A 13,842-nucleotide genomic window follows, 5' to 3' on the forward strand; every position below is an offset into this window, starting at 1 on the left:
CCGTCCCTGCTCGGGTTTGAGCTATAGGATTGCGAGGAAGCGCCAGAGCTGGTTCCCGAGGAGCGATCCCCAGATTGGATCCCGCCAGCGCTGCTCCTTGTCTTCTCCGGATGGGTGAAGTCCACGGGGGAGCAGATCTCCGTAGATCTTCATCGAAGGCGTTAGGACCCGGAAGACCTGCCTCCCGCTCTCTTCCTCTCCCTCTCCCTCGCTCTCTCGCTCTCTCTCTCTTTCTCTCACTCACTCACTCTCTTTTCGCTCTGCGGGACTGAGCCGGGAGACAAGAGCTCCAACAAACAGCTGCGACCCGCTTGAGCCTAGCCAAACAGGGAGGGAGGGAGAGAGAATCGGGTGGCGCCGATTTCCCCCCCCTCCCCATCGCTCTCTCGTTCTCCTCTCCCCCAAGACCTTGAACCTCTTTTCAGCTGACCCGGAGCTTCCCAGGCAGCCCGGAGGTCCCGCGATGAGGCGGATCCGGGCTAATGCCATTGCGATCCTGACCGTAGCCTGGATCCTGGGCACTTTCTATTACTTGTGGCAGGACAGCAAGCCGCCTCATTCGGCCGCGTCCAGCCGATCTCCCAGCAGCGGCGTTGGCGTTGGCGTTGGCGTGAAGAGTGGCCCGAGAAGCTCCGGCAAAGTCGAGCTCCATAAAGAAGAGAGGACCCTCCCCCTTCTGGTAAGTGCGGTTTCTCTCCCCCACCCCCCCACCTCTCATCCCAACGCAGGGCTCCCGGAGCCCGGTGCCCGCGATGGCTTGGCGATTCCCGCGGCTGCCTTACCGCTGAACCACAGATGCTGCGCGGGAGTGGGGAGGAGGGGTGTGTGTGTGTGTGTGTGTGTGTGTGTGTGTGGTGATGGAAGGGCGGAAGGCAGGAAGTGCGCGGAGGTGTGTGTGTGTGTGTGTGTGTGTGGAAGCGCCGGGCGAGTTTGCGGGGAGACGGGCCGAGTGGATGCAGCTGGCGAGGAGGACGAGATGGAGTGGCACAGCGGAGGGGGGCGGGAGGGCAGCGTGGCTTGCGCCCGGGGGTTTGATGTATTTAGTCCAGCATGTTTCCAGGTAACCATGGCAGCATTTACAATTTGGGGGATGGGCCACCAAGTGATGGGGATGAGGAGAAACGGGGGTGGGGTGGGTGGGAAGGGGTCCCGCGCCGCGCCGCGAAGTCTTGCGACTGTTGTTGCTCCGAGTTCTCGGCACCAGGCTTAGGAACCCGTGTGTGTGTGTGTGTGTGTGTGTGTGTGTGTGTGTGTGTGTGTGTGTGTGTATAAAAGCCGCCTCGGAGGAAGAACCGGTTTGGCATTCGCGAGGTAGCATTGTCAGCGACAATCCAAAGATGCGGTTTGCAGAGCGAGGGGTGGGTGGGTGGGAGAGAATAAGAAGATGCTCAGTCCAGAGAGTTATAAACACAGCACAAAAAATAAATAAAATAAAATAAAATATCATGGGTTGCTCTCTTTCTTCTTTGGAAGAGATTGCGAAGCCCAGACTCCTCTCTAGAACATTAAAAATCTCCACAGACCATTCTCATCCTGGACATTCATATTTCGAATTGTTACCATCAGGGAGACTTATAGGTGTCTTAAAATGAGGACTAATAGACTGAGAAACAGTTTCTTTTCTTGATTCAATTGTCTTGAATCAAACAGCCCATTTGTGATCTAGTTCTATGTATATAGTGGCATTTTAAAACTATTTAACTTGCTAAATGTTTTAGATAGGATTATTATTATTATTATTATTATTATTATTATTATTATTATTATTATTATTATTATTATTATCTTAATTATTTTAATTTTTAAATACTCTGTAGTGTGATTGTGATGTGGTGTTTGGGGCACCGTGCTGGAGTAGCTTTCAAATTTCATTGTATTTGTGGAATGCAAAAATCCAAAATTCAAAATTCAAATTCAAAGGTAAAATCCAAAATTCAAAATTCAAAGAATAAGAATGAAACGCACGTGTGGGGATCGAGCTGGAACTGAAGATGGTGGTGGTGGTGGTGGGGTGGTGCTAGAGAGGAAGAAGAGGTCCTGGGGTCCCAAGACGTGATGGGGTGCGGCTAGAAGCCTTTTGCACAAGGGAGGAATCGTCCTGGGTTCTGCACACTTTGGAGACTTGGCACACAGGAAATGGGCAAGATCTGAATGGTCGCTGAAGCTGCGGAGTGTGAAAGGACGAGTTCATTAGGCTGTAGCTTTGCAAATTGCGATTCCAGATGTGAACCTTCTCTCGCGATGCAGGGGCAGAGGGCTTCTCTGCCTCAAAGTTCACCTAGTTGTACCTGGGATCTTCATTTCAAGGCATTCAGCACTCGCATTTGTAGAGGGGAAATAATATACCTCTTCCAAAGATAAGGACGTTATTATTTACTCTTCAAAAGATTAGTGCAAGCCAAAATAGGTTTAGGATTGGTAGAGGGGTGGGGGAAGTAAGTAAGTAAGTACGTAGGAGAGTTGCATTTCTTTTCCTCCTTTTCTTAAAACACATGAATTGGGACTTAAAGATTTATCAGGATAGTGGGAAGTTTCAGAGTAAGCAAGCTTTACACTGCTTGCCAATGAGTGAATTATTGCCTTCCTCTTTCTCAAATCCTCGGAGCAGGTTCGATTTCTAACATCTCCAGTTTTCAGGGAGCTGCGCGTCTGCGGGGAGAATAACAGGCGAAGGAAAGATCTTTCCTAGCCATTGAATAGCTGGGCCAATAATATGAATTAATGGCAAAACTGGTTCGTTGCATAATACGAGACCGTCAGAATTACTCAAAACACACCATCAATTCATCTACATTTAGCTGATTACACAGCCCTGACTGCTTCTATGGCAAATGTAGATAGATTTTTCATTAATCACATGTTGAATAGAGAGGCTGTGCTCATCTGAGAGTTAAACCAATATTCAGACATTCTTGGTTATGACTAAAGGAGGCGTAAGGACCAAGTAGAAGTCTGTCCCCACATTTAAAGTGGGACAGCTCGCCATTTCTGGGCCCTCTCTGTTTTGGGAGAGTTCTGAATCTACAATATCCTTTGCAAAGACTGCACTCTGCTCTACCTTAATGCTGTTGCAACAAGGGGGGGCACTTCTATTTTGGGCATGGGAAAATTATGAAAATCTTTCATCTCTGTTAGAGATGCAGGCTTTCTTTTGTCACAGACCTGCTTCTTCAAGCTACAAGGTACCATAATCAAAGTAATCTGTTCACTAAAATTACCAGAACATCATTGGAACGACCTGGCTGAAAGCATTTTAGAAATTGTATCTCATTTTCAGTGGATCAATTTGCTACCTAGATGCAATGATTAAAATAGCGACTGACAATGGGCCTTAAAAGCAAAACCAGTGGAGCTCAGCAGCTTGGGGTCATAATCTTGTTAGTGATGGAGATGGTACTACTGTCTACAGTTTAGACTTTCTGTCCTTTGTGTAATTATACATACATACATACATATATATATACATACATACATATATATATATATATATATATATATATATATATACATACATATATATACACACATACATATATAGCATACTTTTCCTAGGTGTTTCAATGAGTTGTGCTGTACTTGCATTATGTAATGGAAAAATGGCAGTATATAATTTTCCTCCCACAGCTATGATACTGGGGGCATCCATGGGATGGGAGGTGGGTGGGGCTTTCATCACATCAAAATGATGATCGGGCAGTGAAAGCCCATCCCTTTTATACACACATCACATGCATGTAAGAAGAGGTGAAACTTTAATTGCCTGATTACCACCTCCCGCAACATTCTTATTAACAGAACCATCATCTACCCAGAAATTACACAGGTGGTTCTCAATTTGCAGCCATTCATTTAGCCACCATTTGAAGTTACAATGGCATGAAAAAGAAAAGTGAGTTACAACGAATCCTTGCACTTGCAACTGTCACATGGTCATGTGATCAAAATTCTGGTACCAGTGTTGTGGTTGTTAGTCAAGCATTACCTATATACCCTAGCAATCTAAGAATTTGAGTTTAGACAAAAATGTAGGGGATGTGGCATTTTCTTAGACTCCGTTCTTGCCTGTAGTGATTATTTTCTATTTTCAGATAAACGTATATATATGTACATAATACTTCTTTTTTATTCTGATGTCCATTATTAACATTTGTAATTTGGGGGGATGAAATTTAGGGCAAATTATTATATTTTTATTTATTTTATTTTGTCAAGCGATTATAAGATAACAGGTATAAGTATGAACATAGCTATGAATACATGAAATGAATACATATAAGAAAAATATAAAAGAAACAATAGCACAGGGATGGTAGGCACGTTGGTGCACTTATGCACTCCCCCTAGAGACCTCTTAGGAAAGGGGTGAGAACAATAGTAGAAGGTCTAAGGTTAAAGTTTTTGGGGTTTGGGGAAGAAACCACAAATTCGGGGAGAGACATTGACCACTCTGTTGCTGAAGTCGTATTTCCTGCAATCAAGTTTGGTGTGATTAACCTTGAGTTTGTATCTGTTGTGTTCTCTTGTATTGTTATGGTTGAAGCTGAAGTATTCATTGACAGGTAGGACATTGCAATGTATGATTTTATATACTATACTTAGATCGGACTGAAGGCAGCGTAGTTCTACGTTTTCTAGGTCTAGAATTTCAAGTCTGATGGCATAAGGTATTCTGCAATGAGTAGAGGAGTGGAGAACTCTTCTTGTGAAATATATGATTATTAGTATTATATAGAATACACAAAAGTATGTGATTTAATTTCAAACTCATCTGATTTCACAGTATTCAGAAAAATATAAAGTTCATAGAAATAGATCTGAACCCATTTGCTAACTGCTGTCTTCTGCCTTCCTTTGGTACAGTGTTTTTTAATCTTGCCATTTTAAGATGTCTGGACTTCAACTCTCAGAATTCTCTGGGGGAATTCTAGGAGTTGAAGTCCCCGCATCTTAAAATGGTCAAGGTTGAGAAACACTACTATAGTTAGAATCTGTTTTAGCAGAGCCATTATGTCGGAGTGCTGTTGGACTTCTTCAATCTTGCTTTGTGCATAAGTAAGTTGACCCAGTGGGACAAATGCCTTTTCTTTCTTCATTGTGGTAAAGTATTCTTTCTCAATGTAACCATGAGTCACTTTATTTAATTAAATTAAATAAAATACATATTATGTTTAAAGTGAAGATATATGATTTTTTTAAATCTTTTTTTGTTTTTCTGGGTAGCTGATTTGTTTCGGATGCTTTTTCCAAAGTATATGTGGTAAGCCAGACTGCCCCTGAAAGCATCAGTCTACTCAGAAGTCGTACCCCTGTTGCTGTGTCCTCAAACAGGTGTGCTTCTACTGATCTGGCAGTGCACAGAATAGTTAATGAGGATGCACTGAGATGTAATGGGAATAACAACACAACCTTTACTGGCAGTAGCGCTACCACCTTGGCTGAAGCGGAGGAGAGGGGAAATGGATCAACTTAATAGCTGGAACTGAAAATGTCTCAGATTCAACCTCTCATAGGCCAAGCCAAATCATGAAGCCATGCTTTGCGAGAAAGGAGGGCGCTATGCAACATGCTCTCATAACGTTGCAGTCTGAAATTCGCAAAGCTGGATAAGAGTTAAAATGGGCTTTTGCACTTTTTGAAAAGCAAAATCCAGGCTCAAAGGCCTTCCTAGCATTAGCTGTGAAATTACCCCTTAACACCCAAGCCTGGGTAAATGACCCTAAATTGGGTAAAAGCGGTCCTTGTTTGGCTGACTTGCAAACCCAATCACAACAGGGACATTTCAATTGATTTTAAATGCACCTTCATGGGGCAAAAAAAGGATTTCCCGATAAGCAGTTTTGGATATGAAGTAAAAGTTTGGGAAGCGCTGTCTTAACATTTCAAGAAAAAAAAAAATGAAGCTGGATGAAGAGAAGCAGTGAAGGCCAAAGAATAATCAGATAAGCATGAACTCACCATTTTTTAAAAAATAATATTTTTTTTCTGGCAATGTTCTTTGGAAAATGGAATGACTAAATCAAACTCCAAAACAGAAACATGGCTGTGTTTGATAAGTGTAAAAGAACAAATGTATTTAATGGGGAAGCTGCTTAAGTATGATTTCTTAGGTTCTGTACTTTGGATGATAGGTGGGAAAGTTTCAAAATCTTGTTTCAAAACCTTATTTCAAACATGCTCAGATCAGGAAGGTATTAAGGGAAAACCCTCATTAAGCTTGTAGACAAGGAGACTTTTGATACTGTTCTCATTCAGAAAAGCTACCCAAACCTAAAAGCAAGCGTGCTTTTACTATGCTAGAGGATATTGCAGCTAGAGATTGGTCCCCTTGGTGGGTCAAAAGCTAGGAAATTGGTTGTCCTTGGTTTGGTGTGTGTATCTCTGTATGCTTTGTTCTTTTATTTCTTTCTATTTTATTTCCATAGACTTGTAAATTACTTAGAAGCTTTTCAAATTCAGAGTCTAATACACTACAGAACAGTGGTGGGATTAAATTTTTTTACTACCAGTTCTGTGGGTGTGGCTTGGTGGATGAGGCATGGCTTGGTGGGCGTGGCAGGGGAAGGATACTGCAAAATCCCCATTCCCTCCCTATTCCTGGGGGAAGGTTACTGCAAAATCCTCATTCTCTCCCCACCCCACTAACCTGCTTTCTATCTCCGTTCTCCTGTACAGGGCAACAAAAGAAGACCCAGCCAATCAGCTGGGAGTCGGGAGGTAGAGAATAGATGGGGGCGTGGCCAATCAGAGGTGGTATTCCAAACTACTCAAAATGTCCACTACTAGTTCTCCAGAAATGGTCAGAACCTGCTGAATACCACCTCTACAGAAACAAAAAAATGTATTGTTTAAATACTGAAATGACATACAAGTAATCCTCAAATTACGACACAATTGTTGGCAAGGAAAACAGTTGTTAAGTTAATCTGCTTTCCCATTGACTTTGCTTGTCAGAAGGTTGCAAAAGGTAATCAAATGACCCTGGGACACTACAACCATCATAACTATGAGCTAATTGCCAAGTGTCCAAATTATGGTCCAATCATGGGACCATTGGGGATGCTGCAATGGTTGTGAGTGTGAAAGACAGTGGGAAGTCCCTTTCTTCAGTGCTGTTGTAACTCTGAATGATCACTAAACACATTGTAAGTCCAGCAGTACCTGCATTTGTTTGGGTTAAATATTAAAACAAAATAGCAGTTATCCCTATTTAAAATAAAATATTCTACTTTTCCAACCTATTGTACAAAAGGGGCTTTGTACAACAGAAAGATGCAAGTTTTGTGTTAGATCGGGTAGATCGGTTCCCACAGAGACGCGAGACCAAGTGTACATTCAGCTCTTTATTTCAGTATACAGACCTGTCCAAAATTTTGGAGCTGCGGCAGCCCTTCATATAGGGATTGCTCATAGCTTGGCGGCCAATGACAGGGCTTTGAATCTCCCGCGATCGGCTCAGCCAATCGCGGTTGATTCTTAGCGCACCAATCACAGCCGTTCAGTTGACCAATCGGGTTGTGGTCTGTGTGGACCAATCAGGATTCAGTGTTTGGAATATAGAACTAATATAGAACACTTTGGAACCGTATAAAACAGTAAAAAGTAAGATTACAAATAAGTAGCATCAGTTTATCCCAATCTGCATGTTATTATAGCCCAGATCCATACATGATGTCTCTTTCGCTTTTGACTTGACATAATTTCCCGCAAAAAAACCCTCCCTGCCCTCACTCTAACTATTTTATGATAATTTTCAGACCACTTATGAAGATAATATTGCAATACAGTAATCGTTTGTAGATATGACGATCATTTATACAAAGCTGCTGCGAAAAAAGGCAGACATTTTGGATAAGTTTTCTAAAGGGATTAAGGAATTAAGATTTGCCTTGCTGATAAAATCAATTTAGGAAATTAAGTAGAAAGTTGACAGCGGCCAAAGGCAAGATAAGAGGCAGAATGCAACAACCTCTGCTTCTCCAAAGTGATTATTCAGGAGGACAGGATGTTAAAAGTACAGCAAATGTGAAGAATGGACGGTTTTCATTTCTGCTGACTGAAAATTAGGCTAAGGAACCAAATGTGTCGGAAAATTGGAGCCTGCCGTTTTATTGGCTGCTAAAAACATTTGGCCTTTCAAACACCTACTTTTCTCACACTTACAAGGGATATGCTTTGTTCTCACGTCACAGTAGATTTTGCACTATACTATTTGTCATACCAGGGTGTCCACAGGAAAAAATAAAAAGGTGGCAGCTGTGGATCTTCATGATTGTAGCTGCCATCTTGACTTTTTTGATTCTTCTGCATGTGCTCCGGGCCACTTACTTATTGAGCTAAGAATACTGGTGAAGGAGGCAATGAATAATGACTTTAACAGCAATATGGCAAACACAGGATGATCAGAATGAAGAAGAATATTTGTGTCTTTAAGAATGTGGAGGTGGTATCTGGATATAAATAATAAATAATTGTGTGACTCTCTGAAAAGCATAAGGAAGAGAACTCATCATCAAATGGTTTGATCGCACAACCTTCTTCAGTGATTGTGTATTCCCATAAATGTGTGCGCGCATTTAATGGCAAGTCCTGAGAAACAATGAACAAGAAATACATTTTAGAAAGCTACTGCTATTACAGAGTCAGAAAAAACTTCAGTGTAGATCCAGACTAGGAAAATATTTGGTTAAAAAGAAAAAAAAAACTTCAAGATACGTCCCTTCTCTACTGTATCCTTAGACAGCTAAGTTGTGGCTAGTCAAACTAAATGTAAGAAGGCAACTTGGTATGATTCTATGCTAACTTGGTAGGGTTGATCTCTGTACCAGGAAGAGAACCTGTGGCTCTTATTTCTGCTGAGTAGGTTACTGATTACACATCCAAAATATAATCCTGCTGAAATGTTATATAATATTTACTTCTTTAAATATGAAGATTGATTGACACTTTCACCATTGTGCAAAATTCTGTGTTTATGACAATAAACAGGTTGCTGGTCTCCATTTTAAATCACGAGACCAAGGGGAAAAAAGCTTATAAAAAAAATTGTAGGATCTGTTTATTGGGAGAGAAGCAACAACATTAATTTAAATCAGTTGTTCAGGTTCTGTTTTTGTTTTTAAATGAAGAAAATTTAGAATGTTATCTTTAATGGCACCTTAACAAAGACCTCCTGAAGCATTTTATTAACAAAGGCTAACATGAAATGGAGCCTTCTCTCAGTTACCTCTCTCTATCATGGAGCTAAATATTAGGTATCATTCTAGGTAGTAGATCTATTAGACAGATTGGCAACAATGAGTAGGGATTATGGAAACTGAGATCAATACATCTGAAATAATGGGAAAAGTGTCTTAATAATAACCTTCAACTTGTTGTCCTTTCACACATCCATCTTCCTAACTGCATACATATACTGCCTCAGACATATACAAAGATGTAATTTATATATTACCATATCATGGCTTTTCAGGTCATCAAAACCTATCTGCTTGAAGCAGCCTTTTCTTTCCTAGATATCAACAATTGAAATAAGGCAGCAGTTCTAATAAAGACGCATTTGGAAATAGATGAGTGATTGGGATTAGATTCCTATTCCTTGACTCCAGGGAGGAAGAACAAAAAGTTTAAGAAAAAGAAGCAGCAGCAAAAATCTATATTTGTCAGTGCCAAGTCAACAGACAGACTTGCAAAACTTCTTCAAACTATATGACTTTGGTTCTTATTCCCTCCTGCCTTTGTCACCGTACAATTTACCTAATGTGAAATCAAAGTTGTTACTAATATCACAGGAAAGCAGTAGTACATGAGCTAGCCTCAGAGTGAGGGGGAAGAGCTTTTGAAAGTGAAGCATCTCTCTATATATCTATGCTTAGAAACGATTGAGAAAAACATACCCAGTTCTGCTAAAATTGCCAGATATTAAACTCAAAGAATCCTTCTCAGCTTTCGGACTGGAAGAGAACAAGAAACTTGGTGCTTAGAAAAAACTAGAAAACCAAAATGCCTGGAGGCTGCATTAAACAACTGAGTAGCTGTTCTGTTCATATCAAATGTTGGTTGGCTTTTTGATGGATAACAAAACACACTTTGTCCATGCTCTAAGGCAGGTGTATTTTGATTTAGTTAAAATATTTATTCATCTGCTCCAATGTTGGGATCTCTGAGCATAGATTTGGGACCCCCTTCTAGACAGTTTAAGCTTAAATGACTTCATAAAGTGAGATAGATATAGATACATTTGTATAGATACAAATTCCACATATATGTTGAATGTGTTTCTGAATCATGTTTCCCTTCCAGCAAATCTGGATTTCTACACAATTCTGAAGATTTTCTAATATTATGTGTGCGAAACATTATGTATGGGAGTCAAGCTCCAAAGCACCCAAAGGCAGGACAAGAAGCAATGGATGGAAACTAATCAGAGAGAAGCAACCTAAGACTAAGGAGAAATTTCCTGACAGTTAGAACAATTAATCAGTGGTACAACTTGCCTCAAGAAGTTGTGAATGCTCCAACACTGGAAGTTTTTAAGAAGGGATTGGACAACAATTTGTCTGAAGTGGTGTAGGGTTTTTGCTTGAGCAGGGGGTTGGACTAGAAGACCTCCAAAGTCCCTTCCAATATTCTATTCTGTTTTGTTCCGTTCCATTCCATTCCATTCCATTCCATTCCCTTCCATTCCATTCCATTCCATTCTACTTTGAATCTTTTCCATACCTTTCAGAATCACCAGTATGATTCTTTTAGATCATTCATGCATTCGGGTTGGAGGACATGGGGTGGGGGGAAGGAGGATGTCCAATCTAAAATTTAATATTTGAAATAACTAGGTGGATGCAGAGGGAATCCAGGGTAGGGAAATCAAAGAGGTCAAGATAGAGGCAGCAAATACATGATTGCAGCCACACTTCTTTTTTGGTGTGTGCGCAATGCATGTGAAAAGGGGTGGTCATGATTGCAGCCACCATCTTAATTTTGTTGATTTCCCCCTCCCTTTCCTCTTCTTTGGTTGGATCAATGTTTTTAATTAAAGACAGCAAAGCAAATTAGCGACACTTGTTATTTCAATATCTCAAGCTCCTTCACACTGTCCCAATTATTTAACTATTAAATGAGCAAAAAAAAAAGAAGAGAGAGAGAAAAAATGAGTATGACCCAGAAGAGGGTAAAATGTAGAAGGGGTTGGCACGTGTTCAAATGAACACTCTCCTTCTAGAGCTCTCAGTCTTGAAAAATCCTGCATCTATTCAATGGATAAAGGTATATGCGGTAATCTTTGAGGAAAAATGGTTGTGGCAGCAGATTAAAGGCAGCACCAGAAACAGAATCCTTAGATAGCAATCTTCAACTTTGTGCCTTCCTACTGATATCAGCTCTCAGAATTCCCAGCTAATGTGACCTTTGGCTCTGCTGTTTGAGAACACAGGAAACTAATTTTCTTCCCATCTGGAGGTCATCAGGTTATAAAAGGTGTCTTTAAAATAACAAGGGATTTAGAGGATGAGAAAAAATATTTGGAGGAAAAAAATGTTTTGAGAGACACCCAATGAAAAGCAATGAAAAGCAATCAGTGGACATCTCTGAGGAGGGTGTCCCCCCCCACCAAAAAAAAGGATATCTCAACCAGTAAGACTTTTTCCCCCTTGTTATTATCTACCCCATGTTGGAAGTGACACAGATATACCTGGAGACGTGCCCAAGGAAGATCTTAACACAATGACTTCAAATGATGGAAAAGAGTTTTTCAAATATAATGCCCTTTATGAGTTATGGTGTGAAGAAAGATCAAATAACTTTTCTGCTGACCAGACAGTTTTCAAGACTCTGGGAAAATTCTGGTTGTATATGTCTTATGTCTATTTCTCATACTTGCTCATTTTTGTCAATCTGTATATCTACCTTCCCAGTTATATCATTTTGCTGCTTCAGCTTGTTATTTTTTAAAGTTTGAATGTAGTTTGGCACAAATTTCTCAAAACATATACATTCATCTCATGTATTTTTGTGATTTTTCCTAATGTAATACATTTTACCTAGTTTGATGAAGATTGGCATTTGTGTATGAATATTTTGCGAACACACTTAAACATGATAAGCTACATGCAAAATTCCAACAGTTTGGACTTGAAATAAGCTTTGGCTTGTGCAACTGTTTACTGAAATGCATGCTAAAACAATTTCTCCCCTTGCCTGTCTTACTCAGGTTAGCCATCACATACTCTGGTCATTTGAACTTTCATCATCATCTCCTCTTGTTCCATGAAGCTTCAGTTATTAACCCTTATCTAAACAATTGTTCACTCTCTCTATATATACATGTTTAACTCTTAACTGCCTATTCTCATGCCTGGATCAGATAAGGAAAAACAATTATATTGACAGCATTTCCTTCCAGATAACTCCCCCTAACTTGGAGGTGATAAATAAGCATTTGTCTAGATTCATAGCACCAGTTGCTACGTTGCAATCCATACAGAATTTTGTGCATCTTACAGTTCTGTGGTTATGAAAGGGTTGGTTATGTTTTCACTGTATTTTGCTTCATTTGATGGTCCAGGCTCCATCTAGAGGACCTCTCTCCCCCAGGACACTTAAGAATGACATAGGTGGGATGAATGAAGGATATTGCAATTTGTGAATTGCATTGTTCGCTGGTGCACTGTTTATACTATTAAGGTGGAACATTTATCATAACAAAAATTCACCTTCCAGCATTTGCCAGCTGAAGAGTCATAACATGTGTATTTTCATTTTGTGCAGTCATTGCTAATGTATAATGTAGCTTGGTTCCCAACTGTGCTAGCTCATTATTCTGGCAGCATATTGCAACACCACAAACAAGTACTGTGACTTGACATGTTTAAACTCTGTAATAATTGGCAGAAAAAGTTAACATATATGACACAATTTTGGGTTCAGTGAAGTGGACGGGTATGCTAAGCTGTAGGAAATGCAATTTACAATATTCTGGAAGAGCTTGCCACCAGAAACTAAGAAAAGTGTTTATATTTATCTTATTACAATCCCTTTATTTTATCATCATAAAGCAGGACTATAGCTAGTTTTTTTTTTTTTACTGCAAAGGCTGGCTTTAACTGTATATTTATTCAGACACTTCTTCACTAGATGCCTCGGGACAACATTTCTTTTCTGGTTATTGACATTACAGGCTTCTGCAGATGCCCTCAAAAAGTATTTATTGTTTTTTTTAAGTATTTTTTTTACTTCGTTCTTCAGCACAAAAGGCTCACAGAAGGGTTTGCCAAACAATAAAAAGAGAGAATTTCTGCCTTCAGGTTTACAGTCTAAGAGGCAATATAAAAAAAGCAGAACAGGGCAAGGAGACAAGAGGAGAATAAATAAAATCTGCCTGCAATTTTTAAAAATAGCCAGATATAATTAAAAAAAAAGGTTCATGCAGTGAAGGAACCAAAACCAAAACAAAAAACCACTCTTTCTGCAGACCTGACCCAATTCACCCATCATAGTAAGTCATATTGTTACCTGTTTTCTTTAGGTTTTCCATATCCTTGGAATGCATCATTGTGATTTGTAATACCTTGGATTATGAGCTCAGCCAATTGTAAGTTATTACATAAGTCCGTGGTTAAACAAACCATGGTTTAGTGTGATGTGCAAACCCAGCCACAAAGAGGCTCTGCAATCATCCTTTTTTCCTGCAGCTAGGTAGAATTCCTACTGTTAGGTAACAGTGCATGAAAATAAAAAGGCCTAAATGTCTCCAGTCATTCAGTAGACTTGCTGGGCAGCTTCTGCTTTTTTTTTTTTTTTCAGGGATTCAGATCCACCAGCACTATGCAGAAATACATATAAGATAGA

General features: G+C 40.1%; 1 protein-coding gene across 1 annotated transcript in view; it reads left to right on the forward strand.

Moving 5' to 3' along the window:
• The first annotated feature begins 215 nt into the window (after positions 1-215).
• GALNT16 (polypeptide N-acetylgalactosaminyltransferase 16) overlaps positions 216-13,842 on the forward strand; it is a 160,781-nt gene continuing 147,154 nt past the window's right edge. Inside the window, exon 1 of the mRNA XM_026708816.2 lies at positions 216-679. Coding sequence (XP_026564601.2) covers positions 464-679 — 216 coding nt within the window. The 5' untranslated portion in view covers positions 216-463. The remainder of the gene's footprint in view (positions 680-13,842) is intronic.

Source organism: Pseudonaja textilis, chromosome 1 (genome assembly GCF_049901715.1).
Source record: "Pseudonaja textilis isolate UNSWEBS1 chromosome 1, rPseTex1.2, whole genome shotgun sequence".
Lineage (NCBI taxonomy): Eukaryota > Metazoa > Chordata > Lepidosauria > Squamata > Elapidae > Pseudonaja > Pseudonaja textilis.